The sequence below is a fragment of the Triturus cristatus genome, chromosome 4_1 (assembly GCF_964204655.1).
Source record: "Triturus cristatus chromosome 4_1, aTriCri1.1, whole genome shotgun sequence".
In the NCBI taxonomy this organism is placed as follows: Eukaryota; Metazoa; Chordata; class Amphibia; order Caudata; family Salamandridae; genus Triturus; species Triturus cristatus.
In genome coordinates, this window is record NC_140585.1 from 1,062,050,965 (window position 1) to 1,062,075,263 (window position 24,299).

The 24,299-nt window shown below is 43.7% G+C and overlaps 1 protein-coding gene across 1 annotated transcript in view; it reads right to left on the reverse strand.

Moving 5' to 3' along the window:
• The window catches only part of IL17REL (interleukin 17 receptor E like), a 410,789-nt gene that overhangs the window by 147,193 nt on the left and 239,297 nt on the right, over positions 1-24,299 (reverse strand). The window contains exon 10 of the mRNA XM_085654046.1: positions 7,203-7,366. Coding sequence (XP_085510172.1) covers positions 7,203-7,366 — 164 coding nt within the window. The remainder of the gene's footprint in view (positions 1-7,202; positions 7,367-24,299) is intronic.

Here is a 24,299-nt window from a genome sequence, read left to right on the forward strand (position 1 = left end):
GTCAGCAGCTCCATCCTGAATATTATGCTTAGCTCAGATGGGCCATCCCCACCCATTCAGGTTGACCTGTCAATCAAAGTGGTCTATTGTGTGGCTCCTGGATGGAATTTCACAGCTAATTACAGGCAAGGCAGCAGCTACAGATTGTTGTGATTCAGGCAAGTAAATATTTTTCCTGAAAGTTATATTTCTTAACTAGTTAGAAATATATCCAACTGTACCAATGAATTGGATTGTAAAAAATAGTTAGGAAAACGACTTGACCTTTTTCTGTAGCTGTTCCCCACTGGATAATCCAGAAATAGTCATTTAATCTGCTTTACCAGGATTTCCCCTGGGAACAGCTAAGCCCAATACAGTGAAAATAGCCTGAAGTGATTGTATTTGCTGAATGCACCTGCTAACAAAAATGGAGGCATGTATCACTTCTAATTACTTTATTCAGCACTTAGAAGTGGGTTATAGGTCTGTAAAATCTCATTGTACAAGAATTTCTGCACAAATTACAGTTTGCAGGCTGTAGGGGACCAGGCCTCAGTGGAGATCTTTGTCATGTTTTTATTGTCACACAGTGGACGGCACAATATTGTACTTCAGTCCAGACATTTAATTTTACATGCCATAGAAGTAGTTGTTACACCATAAACAGTGGCCTTATAGTAAAATTATATAAGGCAAACGGAGTTTAAGCCAATTTCATATTTATTTTAGGGGTCATAACACATTCACTGGGCACTTATTAGTAGGTGTGTCCCCCAAAAATTAAAAACTGGGACTCACCACCCAAAAAAGGATTGCTTTGCAACAGTGCAAACTGGAGAGTTGATAAGCATCATCCCTGAGGGAGCTACATAAAAGAGATTGTTCAATGCAGGGCAAGCAACGTAGCTCTTGGGTTTATATTTGACCCCTATTGTTCAGCCAACCCAAGCTTTTCAAATTTTCAGAATCCATCACCATCCATCTTTTTGGCACCGCTTTAGTGCCTGGCTCCTGAATCTATCTGCATGTCAATCAGAATTCAACCTATTGATTGTCCAGGTGATAGGGTGATAGTCATGGGATTACCAGAGTCCGTTGAAACTGAGGCTCTGTGACTTAGAATTCAAGTAAACCACTCCATACATTATAACACACAATTGCAGCGGATAATTTGCTTTCTTAGCAAACACTGAACTTCATAAAATTATTTCAGTTTCACCATGATACGGGTACGCTGTTGCCTTTTCTGAAATGCTAGCAGTTGTTTTTCAGGGCATTAGAGCAAAACAATCTATAGCTCAGTGCATTTGTGTGTTTTTGTGTGTGTGTTTATGTACTTTGTAAGTGTGTGTATGTGTCCTTAATAGTGACTATTATCCAACTCCAGTTCTATTAAAAATGTCAGAAACACCACTAGACAATAAGCTCATCAAATGAAATTAGTATGAAAATCTATGCTCGAGGTGCCATTTTTGGCATTTATCTTCTGTGAAAGTAAATAAATGTGCACTTTAGTGATGATGTGCTTGTACGTTGTCGTGAAGTAGGACCTGTCCAGTTTAAACCTGCGAACTGGAGTTTCCGGTGCATAATCACTGGATTAACAAGTTGCCAGAATGGTGAACTACATTGGAAGACAGATATGTTTCAGAACCATAAACAATCAAGCCACCTATAGCAATCAGATATGTCATGCCAGGTTCCAAAATGAAACAAGTTGAAGTAACGATCTCGCATAATGACTCTAGAAATGCAGCATCAATGGGGGATTCACATTGCTGCTTGAAGTGTCAAATGCTATACATTTTCACTGCAGTTAAGTGCTTCTGATTCCTTGTGAGCATCAAGTGCGGTAAAATATGTTTCATCACAGATGCGTCACACTCACTCTACTCCGATCTCAATGAGCCCAGCTCATTCTTTATTATTTTTTGAGGAGACTTGGGGGCATATTAACAAGCCAGGCGATAAAATTATCGCCGCTTTAGCGGCAGAAAACTTCCGCTAAAACGGCGATAATGGGCTTGATAAGATGCTCTATGGAATTCCAATTGAAGCCCATGTTAGATGGGAAGGACGTCTAACATGGGCTTCAATTGGAATTCCATAGAGCATATTATCAATCCCATTATCGCCGTTTTAGCTGCAGTTTTCTGCCGCTAAAGCGGCGATAATTTTATCGCCTGGCTTGTTAATATGCCCCCAAGTACTTTGTAAGAAATCACTTTATTAGTTGTGCAGAATGTGACTCATGCACAAGTAATAGATTCACAATTGTGAGCTTACTAGGAACCAAGCCACCCATTGTAGCACTTGACTCTTTCTGGGTAGTAAAGCAGAGCAGTCCAAGGGATACTCAGTAGAGGGGGTGCGGGTTAGTATTCTCCTTACTGGCATACAACAACATCACTCAATACATAATTAGTACATTATCATCCAGGCAGTGCTTTTTCTTTGAAAGATGAAAAGCACATTTATTAGACACTAAATACTACACATTAATTTACAAATATATACATAATGCAGATGTAAAGACCTTTGGTGACATTTTCAAATTACATTTGACCTCTAGTGACTCGGGACCCCCCTAATAACAATACCACTACTTATACCGGATGAATATCATTACATAGGTGGATGCCATAGTATATAAAACAGCCTATTCGCTTTGCCAGGGGGTCACCACATAAAAATATAAGGCAAGCATGTTGTCTTTGTCAATGGGCCACAACAATCTTAAGACAATAATCACCTTAGAAGTCACCATCATACCAATGAGATCAAACACTAAATTTCAATGCAACCAACTAACATTAATAAAAACATGTGTTAGAGTCTTTCTTCATATTCATCAAATCACTTAATACAGCCATAGTTCCAATCACAAGGGGTCCCTGCATTCCAAAGCACCAGAACAAAAATCTACCTCTAAGAATGGTTTGAATACCTTGTGAGTCTCTCCCAGGGCCATCCCTAATTGACCCCAAGAGACTTGGGGTTAGACCTTTAAACCATTGGTGCGGATGGCTGCTGCACCTCCTGCAGCCCCCCATAACACTCTTTTAACCCATGAGCGGTTTAGGCAGCACTAGTTTTGAAGGTATCCATTCTTTTTTTTTTAGTCCTGTGTGCCCGGGTCCACTGGGCACCCAGATGCAGGTAAGGGAGGAGTGGCCGCATGGGAAGCCCACTCCCGGCTGCCCTGCCAACTTCCCACTTGCATGCGCACCTTGGGTGCAGTGTGCGGGAAGTGGCATTTCCTTTGTTGCTCTCTTGGTAGGAGCACAGAATTTCCCACTCTTGCCGGCAGCAGGAACTGTTTTGTATGCCTGGACTTACTCTACCCCCAGGACGTGGGCACTGGGGGCAGCAACATTCACTGACTCTTTGTTCTGGGTCCAGGGAATGGATTCCCAGAACCTGCTGATCCTGCAGTGGCCCTCTTCTTGCATCAGGCCTTTATGCCCCAGGCACATGCGGTCCCCGGGGTAGAAGTGTACGCACGTCTCTCCCATATTTAACACATTGTTGCACCTACCCGAGGGCACTGGACGTTCTCTAGGGTATTTCTGAAATTCCGGCACTTCCCCATGTGCTCCATTTCTTGGGCTGGCATGTTTAAAGGATCAGATCTTCAGAGGTGTACAAAAGATTTTTGGCTCATTTTACTCCTGGTGGCGAGCTCTAGCCATTAACAGCATTCCAGCCTCAAAAGGGTGCACTTGGCAAGGAACTAGTTTTACTGGCTCCCTGAGCCAGTCTTCTGCTCTCCTGGTTCCTGGTGCTCCTCTCCTACTTGTGAGGGCATCTTCTGCAGCCCCTCTGCTACCAGCTAGTAGGGCGCCCTCCTGCCCACATTCACAAGTTCTAACTTTCTAGCTGTCTTGCAGGGCAATTTGGGTAGCAGTGTATTCCGGATCTTCCCAAAGTGGGTCCTCAGGGGTATGGGGCCAGTACTACTGACCCTGGAGGGACCTTTCTAGTGCTGAGGATCAGCTGCAGGCAACATTCGTAGTCCATCAGGGGCATCAGGTGGATTCCTCTTCCAGCTGGTCATGGTTCTGGTGCCATTGCACTCCAGGGGTAGGGTCTTGCTCACTGTGTCTCCCGCGAAAGTTCAGGGTGTCAGGCACCCCTGCTGAGTCCTAGGATGCCACAACCTTCCCTCACATCTCAACCCTCCTGCACAGCATTCTGGGACAATCCAATATGGCACTATCAAATCTTCTATGTGGTGAGTTTCTCTAAGAGCCTCAGCTCCACCACTAGCTCACATCACTGCTTCCCACCAAAACCTCAAAGTGTATCTTCCTCCAGTGTTGGCCCCAAATGTCTAGGCTTCCTCCTTTGTTCAGCAGGCCTGGACTGTCCCAGCCCAGGTGCAGTGTGACATCTAATTATGAGATACAGATTGTCTTCCCCACCCCTTCCTTCTCAGAAACGGAGTCAATCACTGATAACTACTCCTTTTATTTGGAGGGACCTTTGATCTCTCTTCTGGGGAGCAGAGAAATAACCTTGACCCATCATGGGGGAAAAGGCTTGGGAATTTGATTATGAGAAATATGTCAATTCTTCACGACCTATAAGATGTACATGCAGGTTATTGGGACCTGTATATTCAAACTCAGTGGGCATGTTTCACCCTAGTTTGGCACCTCATTGGACTGTGCAGGCATAAGTGGAGCAAAACTGCAGATTTCACCTATGTGTGTAATACAGTGAAGTACTACAGATATTTCAGTAAACTCTGCACACCTATCTATGAATGCCCCATAATATTATAAGACCTGCCCCAGGTCAGCAGCTATCCTGACAAAGTTTCTTTTGCATCATGCTACTTGTGTGCAATTACCAGGCTAACCACAATGGTAGTCTCAACCGCGTAGCCTGCACACATGAGCACACGTATGTGCACACAAGTTCACGTATAACCAGTTCAGTGACCCTTATGATAGCTGCACAGCAGAGGCTGTATCTTAAAAAGTGGACTCTGGTGGAAACAAGCTCAGTTCATTTATGGTAAAATTACCATGGGTGAGACTCAGATAGTAAGACTCACCACCAGTACTCGTCCAAAAACCAGGTGATCAACAGTGAAAAATCTGGGTGGACTAAGTGGGCAGACCCCATTTTGCTAAACATTTACACAAGAAACATAGCAGGAAAGATATGTGCATAGGAACATTTACCGGCAGGGTGGGGCATGTTCCTGAAGTTGAAAATATTGAAGCATAAGAGTGACAGTAAAGCAAAAAAACTACAGTTATATGTTATATTTTACAAGCATAACATACTGGGAATACGGTGGCTGAATTACTGATTGGGAGATAAAATAGATGGTGAGGATGATGGCAAAGTAAAAAGAGAGTCTTGAGAAAGTGGAATTGGAGAGCAGTTTGTTTTTAGGTCTGATAGAAAAGGAACAGCATGGAGCTCAAACAAGAAAACATTCCAGTGAAGAGGACACAGAAGTGAAATGAGCTGGAGTGAGATTGAGTGCAGCCTGGCTAGGGAACAGTGGGCAGGTCAAGCGTGGAGGAGCAAAAAAATCAGTATCGTGAATAGTGGGCGAGATGGAGAAATAAATAGAACATTGACAGATTTGAACATCAGGATGAGATGATGGTATGGAGGACTGTCAGATGCTTAAAGTAAAGAAAATATAAGCATCATTGTATTACATATTTAACAAATATTACACAGCATATACTGTGGGCATACGGTAGCCAAATTATTGGTAAGGAGTCAGCGAGATGTTGGACTGTACTTTGTTTGTGGACGAAACACAGCCCAACTTTTTGGTTTGAAAAGATACCAAAGCAGGGGAAAAGAAGAACACTGCAATGTAATTCTATGAATATGTAATTCTCTTAATGCGACCATCAGGAACTGTATATGACACAAATGCCAATAAAATCTGCTTTAAAAAAAAACCAGCCCAACTTGTTTCTAAGAGGGGAATAGAATTTTAAAGAGTATGCCGGTAGCAAAGTTTATAGAACAGAATAAATAATTAGTGGAGTTTGTATCTGACCAGTGTGCTAATAAGGCACTTATCCATGTTGGTTGGGAGGAAGGAGCAGATTTTCGAGGTTTTTTGAAGTTTGTGTCTTGCTGCAGTTCCTGTTGTACAGATGTGTTTATGGACATTATACAGTAACCTAGGTGAATGGTCAAGGGTATGTGAGCATCTACCTCATGAAAATGACATCAATGACTGCAGAGAAAATTTGGTTTGGCTAGAATAGGGTGGGAAAAAGAATATTTCCTTTTCAGATGACCTACACATAAGAGATCTCTGGTCTTCCTGTGTCTGATCTCTTTGAGGCAGTTTATCATGGGAATATGGAACTAATGGGTGAGAAACAGAAGTATAAGATTGGGTGTCATCAACAAAGAGGTGAATATGTAAGTCAAGACAAAGGAGGAAATAATGTCTGCTGATACAAAGTGTAAAATGAGAATTGCATACAGAAAAACCGGTTTCTGTGTGAGTAGCAAGAGCTAAAGTAATACTGATTGGAAAGGTAGGATGAGGGCAAATCTAGGGCAATAGTGTGTTGGCCTTGCAGGTCCAAGAGATGTAGGGTTAGTAAAGACAACAGAATAGCTAATTAAATTGAGTGAGGATAATTGGCCAAGAATGATAAGCATGGCTGAGTGGTAAGCTCATATGATATAATTGGAGACATGGCTAAGAGATGTACCCTAGGAGCAAGGAGTATGAAACCCAGATTGAATAAGATCGAGTAGGTTGTGGGTAGTAAAAAGATTTGCAATCCTGGGAGAAACTAGATATTCCAAGGCTTCGCTGAAAATAAAAGAAGGGATACAGTACAGTTGTCAGCTGGATAAAAGATTACAGCTGTGAGTATTTTTAAATTTGTAGCACAACTTCAGATGTACTGTGGAACTGCTCGTGCCGCTGATACTATTGGTAGAACCGGTAATGATGTACCTAAATGAAACATTCTACTTCTCACCTAGGACTTGAGAACCAGAACAGATTGCTTGTGTACTTGTAGTGCAAACAGAAGCAAATATAACATTTTTAGAAATCAGAAGTTATTTATTTTGAATCTAAGTGCAATTACAGCTATTTTGTGGAAGCCTTCCTCTTTAGCAAATAAAACTCATTGGTACACTTACTGAAATCCAAGAACTCTAATTGAGTCTATTCACTCCTAATAAAATGCATATATACTACTTGTACTGACCTTCCTTACATCAGACTTTAACGAATTTGGCAGATTCAGGCATTTATCATGAAGTTCTGATTTCTGACATAGACTGACGGTGGCTTGCACTGGGCAAGCTGATTGCCAAGCCAAAGACTGAGTGACAGGATTATAAACTACACCATTCCAGAGTGCTTGTGTATCTGAATAAAAAAGAAAGGAAAATAAATATATAATGTACATCTATTATGCTATTTATAAGTATTTATTAAGGCATAACTGGCTTGAGTAAACAACTGGAGCAAGGTATAAATGGTTAGTAACTCATAGACATCACCTAAGTCAAAGAAAATGATTTTTCTTTAAAGGAAAATATATACATATAAAACAACTTTGCATAAAATACATTTTCCACAAAAAAGAAATTCCATCAGTCCTTTGCAACAAACAATATGTAAAAAGTATTCTGAAAATATATATGTTTTTTCTGCACATTGAAGAAATTAAACAAATTAGAGTCTCATCACTAAAAAACGTGTTGTAGATTAATATGACGGTGGAGTGGTAGCACTGGGCCTCCCTCAGCTTTCTGCTGTATTTGACACCACTAATCAAACCACCATTGACAGGGTTCCACGGGACAGAATAGGGCTATAGCAGGGTTATCCAATAGATAGTAATACATTTGAATTAAATCTGAATGGAAATCGCTTCCATAGTCATTGATAATCCAGGAAATAATGCATGGACCATGCCCTCCCCCAATCCTCAACCTATGTTGAACTCTTGGCCTAGTTTGCATAGCGAGGGACATAATCCATTCTTTCACAGTACTTACAGTTCACAGAGTAGTCAACAGCTGGACACTCTCATTTGGACTTCTACTTCTCTCTTGGATACTCTAAAGAATCTGTAAGGCCTTATCTGCTTTTCAGTGTCTACTTATGTTACCTGGCATGCTTGGTAAGAGTTGATAGACTTTTGGTAACAAAAAACCCTGATGTCACACAACTCTACTTCAGGATCGAGAAATGCTAAAGGTTTTCATTAATTGGGTCCCTGATTTACCAATTTCCCAAGGTGGTCTCCCCAATATCATGATAACAAATGAAAACAATAAAAAGTACATTGAATGATCATAAGCGAACCAGGGATTCTGGTAGAGAAACAGCCATATAACTGCACCCAGGCTGAGAGACCAGATTTTTATGCAATGCATTACAACAAAAGATACACACAAACTCACATTTTATTCAACATTTACACTTTTGGACCTTGCAAGAAATTGACTTTAAAGGTGACCCCTTCGGGGTTTTAGGGGGTGCAGCAACAAGGATGGCCATGCACTAGCGAAGCTGTGCCAGCCCGGACGACAATCCAACAGCCATCCGTGGCATCAGGTGACCCCATATGGTAGAAGCCATCGAGGTGAGTGCGGGATCACCCCCAGACCCACAAGGTACTGAGTGATAGCCATGAGCCTGCCTACAGTGGGAGCTGATGGCAAGAGCAGTGCATGGGAGTACAGGCTGCATGGACCAGTCTTCTGCTTGGAGCTGAGTTCCTAGGGCGGGTACAATCGGCGGCGCTCAAGGTGCGGCCGGTACTAGTCGGGCCCGGGGGTGACAAAGAGGAGCGGACCGGCCCGCTGGGAGACAAGGCCAGGAGTGGTGTTGGGGTGGGGGTCAGTGCACCACTACCAGCGAGGATGCTTCCATAGACCTCCTGTCGTTCTCTGCCCTGGGCATCCCATGCACCTGGGGCAGGTCGTGAGGCAAATGCAGAGGACAGCAGCACTGCAAAGGATCACACAGCTGTCCCTGGCAAAGGTGGGTAAGGAGCTGTAGACAGAACGCCTCTGACTTTCAGTCGGTCAGCTCGTGCCCCCTGTAAGAGAGTACGGTGATACCCGGAGTGAGGCAGGACCGCCAACATGTCACTATGATGCAGGGATTCTGCTCTAGAACAGAACTATGCTTGGGTCCGTTGAACATCTGTATGTAGGGACTGAGTCGCCATACCCCATCAGTATCAATGGGCCCGAGTCTGACTAGTTTATACTGCCTTACTTGCCCTCTTAACCTTTCCAGAGAGACAAGTGATTTGACATCCTGAACACAACACTTCCGATCCTCTCAGGGATGGTGGTAGCAGGTCACCCCCTTTCGTTCTCTCACTTATACTTGTCCACAATAAATAGACAAGAGACACAAGGAACATTTACAATGTTTATTTAAACTATTGGGCTCTAATGTGCATTAGCTGCAGCACAACTAGCAAACAAATACATGTCAGTCATGTCATTAGAACACTTAGAATAACTATTAGACTGTATACAATAAAAAGTCCTGTCATATTATCTGTCATATAAGCCTAAACCCACCTTCACTATGAAAGCTAAATGATTATAGATTTTAGATCTCTGTGCTTGGCAGTGGACCCCATTCCTTAGCATTCATAGATAGTTGTTCTACATCCCAGCCGACACAGCTCTCTTGTCTCAGGACCTTTGTGCTGTCTCCCAGTCTCCGCTCTCTCTGTTTAGAACAACATGTCCCGGGTTATATGACAAAACATGTGTTTTCCAGCAGCTGGGTTTATCTATTATATCTAGGTGCTAGGGTGCATGTGGGTGGTATATGCATGTTTATAAAAAAGAAATCACCAATTGTAATTCGATTAATAATGCTTGTTTGAAAACTATTAAAAGTAATATATATCTCCCCCATGGACCTATCTAACATGTTTATAATAGTAAACTTTCAATCGAAAACAACGAAACTACCGGCCTATCAGTAACTCTTACATTTATGTACTTTTAATGGCAGTTACTGGTAAAGCCAGCAAAGGGTTTCCTAAGTATAAAGCTGAAATATTAGATTAGAGTGAGCTGCACATTACAGTTGGTCGCATTGCCTTTTTAGTCAACATCCGGCAAACCATGGTAAAATAACTATAAATGTAAAATCTGGAAGGGCTGGGACAATGCAAGTCACATAGGGAAATCTGCTTCATAGGCAGATTACTGGCAGTGGGCCTGTAGGTTTTTGTAAATGAATAAATCCCTGTAACAGCATCCTGTGAGCTAAGCATGGTCACAAATGCATATTTTAAATAAAGTATAAATGCCTTCGGCATGCACGTTTAGTTTTGAAAACCATTTGTTATCTAAATATTGTATTGTTTGAGCGCCAAACATAATATAAATCTAAGCGAAAACTAAATGGATCATGTTTTAAATAGAAAGAGCTAATTTAATTGGTACAAAGTCAGTTAGTTAGGAAATAGTTAAGTGCTTTTAAATGAGAAAGCAAATAAATAGTAAATGTTAATAGCACCTGGACTGCAAATATAAACACACAACACACAGTGGAAGTGCATTAAATCATCTTTGGAAGCAAATAATTAAACACACAATGCTGCAAACGAAATGTTTCTGTGGTTTTATTAGCAAACAGAATGGAAAAAAAGCTCACGGTTAGTGGTAGGGTGAGGCTAGTGAAAGATGGAGTGTACTAGAAAACAGGAACATTTTCCAATGATTTTAGTTGTAAAGGATCCCAAACACCTAGTTGAGGTAGCAAAAGCCAAGTATTCTGCACTATGGAATATATTGGAGTGTGTTAATTAGTTTGTACAGAAAGATGCGTGGGTGGTGCACTGCATAAGCTAGGTGAAAGGTATTTTCGTTCAATAAGGTCTGGGTGCGCAATCAGGGTGGTGTTATCCGTCCTAACACCATCAATGAACAGCTGAGTAGTGTCTTGCAGAGATCTGCAAGTACATCCCCTGGGTAGGCACTCCAATGGGTAATCAAACTAAGTTGATTCATGCAAAAGTGAATCCTTTTAAGATGCGTGTTTTTAAATGCTTTTATTCAGCAAATTAGTTCAATTCGATATTGTTTGGCATATCAAATGTTCATTTGTAATCCATACTAGCAGATCTATAAATCTTGATCTCCTATGCATTTCGGGCTAGGACGCCCTTGGTCACGGAGCACTGTTGAGGAAGGGAGGGAGGGATGAGTCAGTGAGGGTATACCGCCTGGATTTACACGTGCTTAATGTGACTAAGTGCAACAATAACTAAAACGGGTGTGTTTGCTAACGTTTTAGTGACTGAGTGAAGGTACTGGGTAGTGCAATGGAAATTACTGCGTGTGTTGGTTGAATGCGCGCTGCGCAATGACATGCTGGGTTCTGTAGCGCTGTGGGCGAAGAACACTTACTTCATAGATACTGGTGGCAAAGCGTGCCGTCCATCGCTTAGTCGAGGGGTCTGCGTGTGGTGCGGGCGGGTGCTCGTTATGTTTAAACACTCAGTGATGTGACGTGAAGAAACGTAAACATAAACAAAGGACTACTCGGAAGTATGCACGGTGGCGACCATCTTAGAATGTGGGGAGATAGAGTACAGGTGATGCAAACTGGGGAGAATGCAGAGAGACAATGTCAAAAAACAGAAGTAGTATTACATGAATAAACAGTAACATAATAAGCAATGCATCATATTAGTATTACAGGTAACAACTATACTCAATACGGTCATTAAGACCATGCGGCTTCAGAGTCTGTAACAGATAAATCCATTCAAGTTCTCTTTTTAACAAGAGTTTATGATTGTCAATCCCTTCTCGTTTGGTGAGGGTTTCAAGTACTATGAATTTTAATTGGGCGATGGAATGCCGAGCCTCAGCAAAATGCATGGCGATGTTGGATTTCTCAACTTTTAGCCTGATGTTAGATTTATGCTCGTTGAGGCGAGTTTTAATTTTCCGTTCGGTTTTACCGATGTACAGCTTTCCACAGGGACATTTCAAAGCATATATCAAATTCATCGAGTCACAAGTAGCATCAACTTGAAGTTTAATGTTGTGACCTTTCATTGGGTGCTGGATACTGTTGCCTTTGATGACACTATTGCAGTGATTGCAATTGAAGCAAGGTATGGTGCCACGGTGTTGTGTGTGGGTTTCAGTGGGTTTAGACAACATTTCCTTGAAATTTCTGCTTCTTGTGTGTGCAAAAATTGGTGGTTTCTCAAAAATGCCCTTGAAGTCGGGTTCACTTTGTAAGATGGGCCAGTGCTTCCGTATAATCTTCTTGTATGTAGGGCTGGCTGTGGAGTATTTGGATACTATCACCATACGTTGTTCTTGCACTCTATTGCTTTTCAAAAGGCTATCTTCTCTGGTGATGAGAGCAACTCTAGATTGTGCTTCATTCAGAGTATGTTCAGGATATCCTCTAGCACGGAATCGTTCACGCATCTCATTAATGCGCATGATGTATGTCTGTTCGTCTGAAACGATGCGTTTAACACGCAACATTTGCGAATATGGCAGGTGTTGCTTCAGGGACCCTTGGTGGAAGCTGGAAAAATGTAAGGTATTGTTTCTGTCTGTGTTTTTTCTGTGTAAGTCGGTAATGAATCCCTCTGGTGTGATCTTGATATTGACGTCAAGGAAGGAGATATCTGTGTCACTTATGTGCCATGTTAGTTTTATTCTTGGATCTTTGCTGTTGATTTCTGTTAACAGATCCTGAAGAGACTCTTTGGTGTTGGACCACATGAAAAACAGGTCATCTATATATCTGACGTACATTTTGGCATGATCTTTGAACTTAGAGTTGGTATATATGTACTGTTTTTCAAAGTTCTCCATGTACACATTTGCATACGTTGGGGCAGCACAATTTCCCATCGCCATTCCGGATAGCTGTAAAAACCATTGATTGTCTAGCTTGAAGTAACTGTGATAGAGAATAAATATCATCAGTTCCATGAGGAAGGCCTGCATGTGTGTCTTTATCTCACTGTTAAGCAAAATTTGTTCGATGGCTTCAATGCCTCCAAGGTGAGGTATAGATGTATAGAGAGAACTCACGTCTGCAGTGCATAAGATCAGTGGTGGCATATTGTTGACTTGGATGGATGATAGTTTCACAAGGAAGTCTGTAGTGTCTTTGATATAACTAGCTGTGTTAACAATGAGAGGTTGGAGGTACTTGTCGAGAAATTTGCCTGTATTCTCATGTATGGATCCTTTTGTTGACACTATTGGTCTACAGGGTGGGTCTGTAAGATTCTTGTGTATTTTGGGACACATGTGGATCGTTGGACTTCTTGGATGTTCTGTTATCAAGTAATTTTTAGTTCGGTCTTCAATTGTACCAACTTCATGGGCTCGATTAATGATTTCTTTAAGTAGATTCTGGAACTCAATGGTGGGATTATTGTCCAGTGCCTGATAGGTCTCCGTGTCTTGTATATGTTCCCATAGTTTTTGTGTGTACATACTTGAGTTCATAATTACTAATGCACCTCCCTTGTCAGCCTTGGTACATTTTATTTTGGGGTTGTTGGCCAGTGCTTTAAGTGTGTCACGATCCTTGTTGGTAAGGTTGAATGCTCTCCTTGGTGCTTTGTAATTGATCGTCTGTAGATCGTTGCGTACTAGTGTTTCAAATAAATCAATACATTTATGACTACATGGGGCCTGGTAGGTGCTGGGGGGTCTTAAGCCTTTAAGCTCATCCTCTCTTGTGCTAGTTGTGGTGTTTGTTACTGGTAAGACATTGTCAAAGAAATGTCTAAGTCTTAATTTCCTTGTGAACTTAAAGGTACTGACCTCTAGTTCAAGCAAATTAGTCACAGTGGTTGGAATGAACGAGGTACCTCGTTCAAGCAGGTTCATTTCATGGCTCGAGATTTGTATGTCAGAGATGTTAATCACTAGACTGTCTTTTTTGGTTTCAAGTCCTTTTTGGCTACCATGCTTCGGGTGTTGGGTGGGCTTTTTTCTTTGTCTTTTGGCCTGGCTGCGCCTGAGTCTTCGAGTTCGGTGGTGTCCACCTCTAAAAAATGACTCGTCGATGTTTGCTCATGACTAGTGGTTGAGGTGCTAGCTCTTTCAGAACTTGGTGCTGGTCTTGGGCCAGTGGTGGATTTTCTTGAAGTGCGGCTAGTGGTATCGGAGTCAGAGGATGATGTGTCAGTTTGAGCATTAAAGGGTTTGTTGCGTCGCCTTTGGGCGTACACATCGGCCCAGGAGTAAACCTCATCAAGCTTGTAATCAAGCGTGTCCCGTCGGAACTTTCTAATTTTGCGTTCATTGATGTCTTTTTGGTGTTTGTCCAGAATACCTTTGATGTCTTCTAAGGTAGACGATAGTTCCTCGGATGTGAGAAGATTTTTCATTTCATTGTCAATTTCTTTCATCTCTATTTCCAACTCTTTTAGAATGCCGGCTAGTTCCTCCACTATCAAGAGTATTAAGTCCAGGCTGCACTTATTCAATATTCCATTCTTCTAGGAAAGGTTTCGAATTTTTGCAAAGGGAAGGCTTCAATGCTATGCGCAATCCACGTGGGATTCTGAGTGCCCGGTGGTATCTCAGTAATGTGCTCGCGTGGAGCTTTTGGTTGATATGACGCTTGGATAGGTATAACAACTGTTTAATGCATTGCTCCTTGTTACGACTGGTAGGAGCAGGGGTGATGTCTTCCTCAATCAGTGAATATATTCGTTGTCTCTCAGTTTCATCATATGCTAATGTATGGGCTCTCGCTTCGGTACTTTTACTAATTTCCTCGAATTGCATTGTGCTTGAAGTGCGTGCTAAACCACCTCGGGGCGGACAAACGTAGAATACAGAAAGAGGCGTGGGTGGTACCTATCCAAGCGTCATATCAACCAAAAGCTCCACGCGAGCACATTACTGAGATACCACCGGGCACTCAGAATCCCACGTGGATTGCGCATAGCATTGAAGCCTTCCCTTTGCAAAAATTCGAAACCTTTCCTAGAAAAATGGAATGGAATATTGAATAAGTGCAGCCTGGACTTAATACTCTTGATAGTGGAGGAACTAGCCGGCATTCTAAAAGAGTTGGAAATAGAGATGAAAGAAATTGACAATGAAATGAAAAATCTTCTCACATCCGAGGAACTATCGTCTACCTTAGAAGACATCAAAGGTATTCTGGACAAACACCAAAAAGACATCAATGAACGCAAAATTAGAAAGTTCCGACGGGACACGCTTGATTACAAGCTTGATGAGGTTTACTCCTGGGCCGATGTGTACGCCCAAAGGCGACGCAACAAACCCTTTAATGCTCAAACTGACACATCATCCTCTGACTCCGATACCACTAGCCGCACTTCAAGAAAATCCACCACTGGCCCAAGACCAGCACCAAGTTCTGAAAGAGCTAGCACCTCAACCACTAGTCATGAGCAAACATCGACGAGTCATTTTTTAGAGGTGGACACCACCGAACTCGAAGACTCAGGCGCAGCCAGGCCAAAAGACAAAGAAAAAAGCCCACCCAACACCCGAAGCATGGTAGCCAAAAAGGACTTGAAACCAAAAAAGACAGTCTAGTGATTAACATCTCTGACATACAAATCTCGAGCCATGAAATGAACCTGCTTGAACGAGGTACCTCGTTCATTCCAACCACTGTGACCAATTTGCTTGAACTAGAGGTCAGTACCTTTAAGTTCACAAGGAAATTAAGACTTAGACATTTCTTTGACAATGTCTTACCAGTAACAAACACCACAACTAGCACAAGAGAGGATGAGCTTAAAGGCTTAAGACCCCCCAGCACCTACCAGGCCCCATGTAGTCATAAATGTATTGATTTATTTGAAACACTAGTACGCAACGATCTACAGACGATCAATTACAAAGCACCAAGGAGAGCATTCAACCTTACCAACAAGGATCGTGACACACTTAAAGCACTGGCCAACAACCCCAAAATAAAATGTACCAAGGCTGACAAGGGAGGTGCATTAGTAATTATGAACTCAAGTATGTACACACAAAAACTATGGGAACATATACAAGACACGGAGACCTATCAGGCACTGGACAATAATCCCACCATTGAGTTCCAGAATCTACTTAAAGAAATCATTAATCGAGCCCATGAAGTTGGTACAATTGAAGACCGAACTAAAAATTACTTGATAACAGAACATCCAAGAAGTCCAACGATCCACATGTGTCCCAAAATACACAAGAATCTTACAGACCCACCCTGTAGACCAATAGTGTCAACAAAAGGATCCATACATGAGAATACAGGCAAATTTCTCGACAAGTACCTCCAACCTCTCATTGTTAACACAGCTAGTTATATCAAAGACACTACAGACTTCCTTGTGAAACTATCATCCATCCAAGTCAACAATATGCCACCACTGATCTTATGCACTGCAGACGTGAGTTCTCTCTATACATCTATACCTCACCTTGGAGGCATTGAAGCCATCGAACAAATTTTGCTTAACAGTGAGATAAAGACACACATGCAGGCCTTCCTCATGGAACTGATGATATTTATTCTCTATCACAGTTACTTCAAGCTAGACAATCAATGGTTTTTACAGCTATCCGGAATGGCGATGGGAAATTGTGCTGCCCCAACGTATGCAAATGTGTACATGGAGAACTTTGAAAAACAGTACATATATACCAACTCTAAGTTCAAAGATCATGCCAAAATGTACGTCAGATATATAGATGACCTGTTTTTCATGTGGTCCAACACCAAAGAGTCTCTTCAGGATCTGTTAACAGAAATCAACAGCAAAGATCCAAGAATAAAACTAACATGGCACATAAGTGACACAGATATCTCCTTCCTTGACGTCAATATCAAGATCACACCAGAGGGATTCATTACCGACTTACACAGAAAAAACACAGACAGAAACAATACCTTACATTTTTCCAGCTTCCACCAAGGGTCCCTGAAGCAACACCTGCCATATTCGCAAATGTTGCGTGTTAAACGCATCGTTTCAGACGAACAGACATACATCATGCGCATTAATGAGATGCGTGAACGATTCCGTGCTAGAGGATATCCTGAACATACTCTGAATGAAGCACAATCTAGAGTTGCTCTCATCACCAGAGAAGATAGCCTTTTGAAAAGCAATAGAGTGCAAGAACAACGTATGGTGATAGTATCCAAATACTCCACAGCCAGCCCTACATACAAGAAGATTATACGGAAGCACTGGCCCATCTTACAAAGTGAACCCGACTTCAAGGGCATTTTTGAGAAACCACCAATTTTTGCACACACAAGAAGCAGAAATTTCAAGGAAATTTGGTCTAAACCCACTGAAACCCACACACAACACCGTGGCACCATACCTTGCTTCAATTGCAATCACTGCAATAGTGTCATCAAAGGCAACAGTATCCAGCACCCAATGAAAGGTCACAACATTAAACTTCAAGTTGATGCTACTTGTGACTCGATGAATTTGATATATGCTTTGAAATGTCCCTGTGGAAAGCTGTACATCGGTAAAACCGAACGGAAAATTAAAACTCGCCTCAACGAGCATAAATCTAACATCAGGCTAAAAGTTGAGAAATCCAACATCGCCATGCATTTTGCTGAGGCTCGGCATTCCATCGCCCAATTAAAATTCATAGTACTTGAAACCCTCACCAAACGAGAAGGGATTGACAATCATAAACTCTTGTTAAAAAGAGAACTTGAATGGATTTATCTGTTACAGACTCTGAAGCCGCATGGTCTTAATGACCGTATTGAGTATAGTTGTTACCTGTAATACTAATATGATGCATTGCTTATTATGTTACTGTTTATTCATGTAATACTACTTCTGTTTTTTGACATTGTCTCTCTGCATTCTCCCCAGTTTGCATCACCTGTACTCTATCTCCCCACATTCTAAGATGGTCGCCACCGTGCATACTTCCGAGTAGTCCTTTGTTTATGTTTACGTTTCTTCACGTCACATCACTGAGTGTTTAAACATAACGAGCACCCGCCCGCACCACACGCAGACCCCTCGACTAAGCGATGGACGGCACGCTTTGCCACCGGTATCTATGAAGTAAGTGTTCTTCGCCCACAGCGCTACAGAACCCAGCATGTCATTGCGCAGCGCGCATTCAACCAACACACGCAGTAATTTCCATTGCACTACCCAGTACCTTCACTCAGTCACTAAAACGTTAGCAAACACACCCGTTTTAGTTATTGTTGCACTTAGTCACATTAAGCACGTGTAAATCCAGGCGGTATACCCTCACTGACTCATCCCTCCCTCCCTTCCTCAACAGTGCTCCGTGACCAAGGGCGTCCTAGCCCGAAATGCATAGGAGATCAAGATTTATAGATCTGCTAGTATGGATTACAAATGAACATTTGATATGCCAAACAATATCGAATTGAACTAATTTGCTGAATAAAAGCATTTAAAAACACGCATCTTAAAAGGATTCACTTTTGCATGAATCAACTTAGTTTGATTACCCATTGGAGTGCCTACCCAGGGGATGTACTTGCAGATCTCTGCAAGACACTACTCAGCTGTTAATTAGTTTGTACAGCATTTTTAATGATTTAAAATTTGGAACGTCTGTGACAATGTAAATCGCGCAGGTAAATCTGCTTTGTAGCTTTTTCTAAATGAATAAGTGCCTGTAACGGGATCCTGAGACCTAAGCACAGTTACAAATATTTATTTCAAATGCAGTGTGAATGCCTTCAGCTGTGCGTTTAGTTTTAAAAGCAATTAAATATAATTACAGTGATTTCTGAAGTAAACAAAATGCAAAAAAACGCCAAAAAACACGAGCAATTTTGGGGAAGAAAGAGAGGGGGATATTCTCGAGGACCTATCACCGAGTTAGCGGCACTTTATCGCAGCCAAAGTGGTGATAAATTCATCGCACCATTCACAAGCTGGTGCTAACAGCTGATATCACCAATTTTCCTGCGATAGTAGCAACAAAAAACAACACCATGGATGTCACCGGCAACTAACGCTAATGAGATGCAGAGTAGGCGTTCCCGTGCAAAAAGCTACAACAACACCACTTCGCAACATTCTCAATGACCAGCCAGATCTGCGATAAGATCCCAAAACATGAGATAAGGTGCGTTAGCAGCAGGATTTTAACACCTGCTCTTACCTGGTGTTAAGTCCGACGACAACCTGCACCATGAAAGGGAGCCCAGCACACAGCCACACCTGAAGAACAACAGATGTCATGGAGCCAATGATCAGGCTGCTCAGACACCCAAGAGGGCCACAACACTCACTGCCACCACCCCCAGGAACTCCCCCCTCCCTGGGCCCTACCCCCCCCCCCCCAATCCGGACGAAGATAATTCACATCAACTTTACAAATTCTTGAACCAAACAATTCGCCTGAAGCCGCACAATAACAACAATCATGTGTGGACATACAAAGGTAAATCATTCATTCACCTTTGAATTTCCCAAAAATAATAATTCATCCAAATGTAACTCAATACTACTATTTGGAAGAGTCATGGCGTGTCTCACATGGACATTCTGTCAGTCAAAGCCTGCAAGACAAAATTCAAGATAAGAAGGTGTGTCATGCGCTCATCAAAGGACAGAGAGAGAGAGAAAGGTAGAGAGAAAGGGGGAGAGAGGGAGGAGAGAGAGAGAAACAGAGGAAGAGAGAGACAGTGAAAGGAAGAGAGGGAGAGAAAGAGAGAGAATCATCCCTGGGCCCTGTGCGTGGTTCATTCTGGGCTGGACAGGAAACCAACTGATGAGTGTGTCTTTGTTGCAGTGTCGGCGCCACACGGACCTCAACCGACAATGTCACCCTGTTGCATGCACACGGAGGGCGGCCGCGCAGGAAGGGATTGTTCAAGGAGCGCGAGGCCACTCGGGGTCTTGGCTGATACATGCCAACTGTTGTGTGTGCATTGCCCTTGGTGCACTATAAGTCTAAGGCCGAGCCACATTTGCAAAGCAAAAGCCACATCACATTTCAAGAATGCAAGCAGTAGTCAGACTGACATTGTGGATTAAAGCTCCTTTTTCCCAATACAGAAGGCGGAAGGACATTTGCACTTACGACCTCGGCAGTGCATGTGACGGGCACTCCCTGAAAGATACACCATAGCAGATGACAACTCCCACACTCCACACAGTGCTAATGAAAGAACAACGTATCCACGCCCCACACACAGAAGACCTTGCCCAAGATACTCCTGCATGGCATGCCCTTGACACTTAAGCATAGCAAAACCCATACGTCCAACCTTTGCACACCCATACGACTCATTGCTCTGAGCTGTGGCACATCATCCAAACAACAGTCGTAGGTCAAATAAGTGTTGGTTCTTCGAGACCCAACAACGCAATGGCGGGACATCCCGGGCCCATGCGCAACCCGTGTCACGTGGAACTGTACCGTGACCAAATGCTGCGTCTGCTGGGGGCACTGCCATTGGCAGTGCTGCGGATCAATTACCGTTTGAGCTTCCAACTTCCGTACGTCACCTGCATCCAGCCCTGGTTCCACTGTCGATCATGCATATTCAAGTGGCCCATGAATGTCTGCCTATCCAACACAACGCTAGCTGAACTGGATTATGACATGTGTGTGCACCAACTGTTGGCCCACGACCAGGAGTGTAACCGTGATACCCATTCATGGGATGCCGTGATATTTGGCGTATGTGCTGGCAGTTGGGCATGGGAGATTGCACAATTCCTCGTGTGCGGTGACCACATTGAGGCGCTCCCCTACTGGGCTGTGTTGCGGATTGGTGAACCTGCGTGGACGGAGCACATCTGTCCGGACCAGCTAATGGATTGGCTCACCCTTGTGTTCGTTGAAGTCGACAACGACATACTCTTGGAACTGATTGCGTTTGAAGCTGCGCTCGCTCTCATGGACGAGTAACTACAACCCTGCAGCCACAACTGATTGTAACCCATAGCACAGGTTCCAACACCCTTTTGCATCTTGGAGAAATGGTCACATATCCCACTATTACAGTGGACATGGCTGCATTCGCCTGGACTTAGAATGCATGTGCGTGCAACACTGCGGGTTGACACACACCTGTGCAAGTTGAGTGGACAGAGGCGCATGGCAACGTTCCTCAATCTGACACCCTGCTGGAGGGAGCGTACACACATGGCAATGTAGTTCTACATGTGACCCTTTTGGACTCTGTCACCTGCTCACTGTCAGCAGAGCAGACAGTCAGCGCAATCCGGTGGTACAGGACTATGCAGATCCCATGGGCTGTGAGTGGTGTCCCCTGGCACGGTGCAATGAGCGTACACCAAACATCACATGACTTGTTCAGCAAGGCAAGGTGGGCTGAGACGTGATGATTTCCGTCCATGTTTGCATCCCCATGTCTTGCACCTCTACATGTTCCTATGCTGCCTGTTAGTATATAATGCATTGGTCTGCATGCTGTGGCTCTTGTCTTCCCCGTACTGACACACACATGCTAATAAAGTGTACGCAACTTCACCAGTGTTCAACTGTGATGAGTGTTGATTAGAATGCCAAACCGTGTGCCTCAATGAGCATTGTCCGTACACAAGGAGGGACTGACTGACGCATTTCACTGAGGGGTAAGTCCCCATTGGCAGCTCCACCTCTGTGAGCCAGACATTGTAGTTGGGTAATTTGCTGGTAGACCTGTGCGCTTACGTATCTTCAGCAATGTGAGTATGGTGTCCAACTTCTTGCCATGTGGATCAATGTGATCCATCACTACAGGCTTTGTCCACCCAGTTGAGTGTGAGTAGGTATGCGAAGAGATGTTCTGTTGTCAAATGTGATGGGGAAAATTCTTTGGGCCTGCTACCGACTTTGACAATTTCACACACAGCCATATTACATACATGGACATGGGGCTACGTTGGGGGGTTGCAAGATTGTTGCAAATGAGCAATGAGGCCACAGCTAGTTCACACCTTCACAGAAAAATGATTGCACATGTGTGTCATGGTCAAACATGCGCATTGATGTCATTACCCAGGGTGTACCTTTTTGTGCAATCGATGTCCCAACATTCCTCCATACTTTTATTCCGGACTGAACATAGACATTACACATCTGTGTGATTTGGAATGTGTTATTCACATTCTGTGGAGTGTCGGAGCTGGAGCAGTACATGGCCATGCACACCCCACATTACATGGTTGCACAGTGGAGTGCCAACCAGAGTCCTTTGGGGAATGACAAGTTAGTTGGAAGATGAAGAGTCCAGTCCGCAGCCTGATTGCTGTGTCATTGGTAACCAGTGCAGATACAGCAGTCCATGTCGGGGTCCAGGTGAATGTCGCAGAGTGTTTGGGTTAACAGTGGAAGGAGTTGTTCCAGGGCATGATGCAGAGGGCTGAACCAAGCAGGAACAGGCCTTATGGCGAGGAAGAATGCTACAACCTCCTTTTTGACACAGAGTCATTACCATCCACATCTTCGTCCTCTGATATGTCTTCTGTATCAGGTGTTCCAGGTGTGTGTGGTGGTATTATGGCTGCATCACTGTGTGCCACAGACACATCAGGGGGCTGAGGTGGTATGGCTGCATCACTGTGTGCCATAGACACATCAGGTGGCGGAGTTGGTATGGCTGCATCATTGTGTGCCACAGACAGATCAGGGGGCAGAGATGTGTGTGTCGAAGTTCCTGCAGCAGTCATCTGGGACAGGCTCTGTGGCAGCAATGGCAAGATGAGGATCTTCAGGGCATGGTAGATTCCAGCTACATCTCGCTGGTGTTCAGCCATGGCAGCCATCCTTCCTGCATCCTCTGCATGTTCTCCATTGTCCTCCGCATCTGTGCCAACTCTGTGCTGTCGTCGCTGGAGCTGTTCTGACAGGACAGTTCTTGTATCCGAGTAATGGCTCCAGCGAGGTCAGCCAAGGATTGTTGTAGGGCATGGAACGGTCTGTGGGTGTCTGTTAGGGACTGTAAGTGGCCCCTGATGGGACTTATACACCCACGTATGGCATCAAGTTTGGCTGCCATGATTTCAAACCCCAGATGCACATGTTCAGCCAGCTCCTTCTGGCAGTCTAACACACGGTGTTGGAAAGTCATGTGTTCTTCGGTGAGGTTATGGGAGGCAGCCGTGGTGGTAGGTGCTTCCTGCTGTGTGGTCTGTGCAGGGGTGGGGTCACCTCGATGCAGCTGTGCTGTACTGCTCCTGGGGGTGGGGTGTGGAGGCTGTCCATGAGCCATTGGAGGGTGTCTGAGCAAATGTCCAGGGTGTCCTCTTCATCATCACTGAAGAGATGTCTGGTTTGCTCTGCAGGAGGTACTGATTGTCCCTCTGCAATGTAAAGGGGAGATGCAGGTTAACAGTGTGTCCCATGTATGTTGACGCATTGTAGATGTTTACATACAGACTGCATGACAATGTACATTGCGACTGTTTTGGAGGAGATGTTTATTTAATGGGAGACAGTGGACATTTTGACTACATGACGGTTGTGAGGTTGTACTCGTACATTTCCATCTCACAGTGTCCTGCTATGCCAGATGTAATTGTCCAGTTTTTATGCACAAGAGGCACCAGTTGTGTCCTCTATTCTGTAGTGAAAGTGTTGCACCTTGTACCACATTGTCGTCAATGTTGATTTGCTGTGATTGTTAAATGTGTGTGCTGCATTGTGGGAGAGTCGCCCCTGCAGCTCTAATTTAGCAGCCCCTTATCCCTTTGAGGAGGTGTGCCTTTGACTTGTGTGCTTTTAGTGTGCAGAGATGTTGGCAACTTGGGTCATTTGTGCTCTTGGATGGTTTTTGTACTCGTATGCATTGTTTGTCTGCAGTTTTGTTGTTGACATCAGGGGTTGCATGTGCAAGTGGATGTGTCGGAGTGTGACCTGCTCATTGGAGGATGTGATCCACACTGGGCCACCTCAGTGTTGTGGCGTGCACCATGTCATGTATTTTGACTGCAGCCATGCTATTGGTCATGCAGTGTCACTTGCATTGTCAGTGTGGCTCACAAAGCCGCTGCTTAAGTGGATTCAGCACATGTGCATGTGTAGGTTGTGTGATTGGAGATAGTGAGGGGGCACTTTGTGCACATAGTCGATGGGGGCCTACTTGGTGTTTCTATGTGTGCTGCAGCATGCCAAGGGTATCATGGACATGTTCCACACTCATTGTGGGTGTGCAGTGTGCTACACATGATTGTGCATGTGTACCATTGTGCCCATCTCCCCCCGTGCCCCCAGTCCCTGGTCGTTACTCACCCTGTTGCTGTTGGGCCAATTCATATCGAGCTGTCTCCGGCCCCCCAACTCCTGCCACTGTCAACACA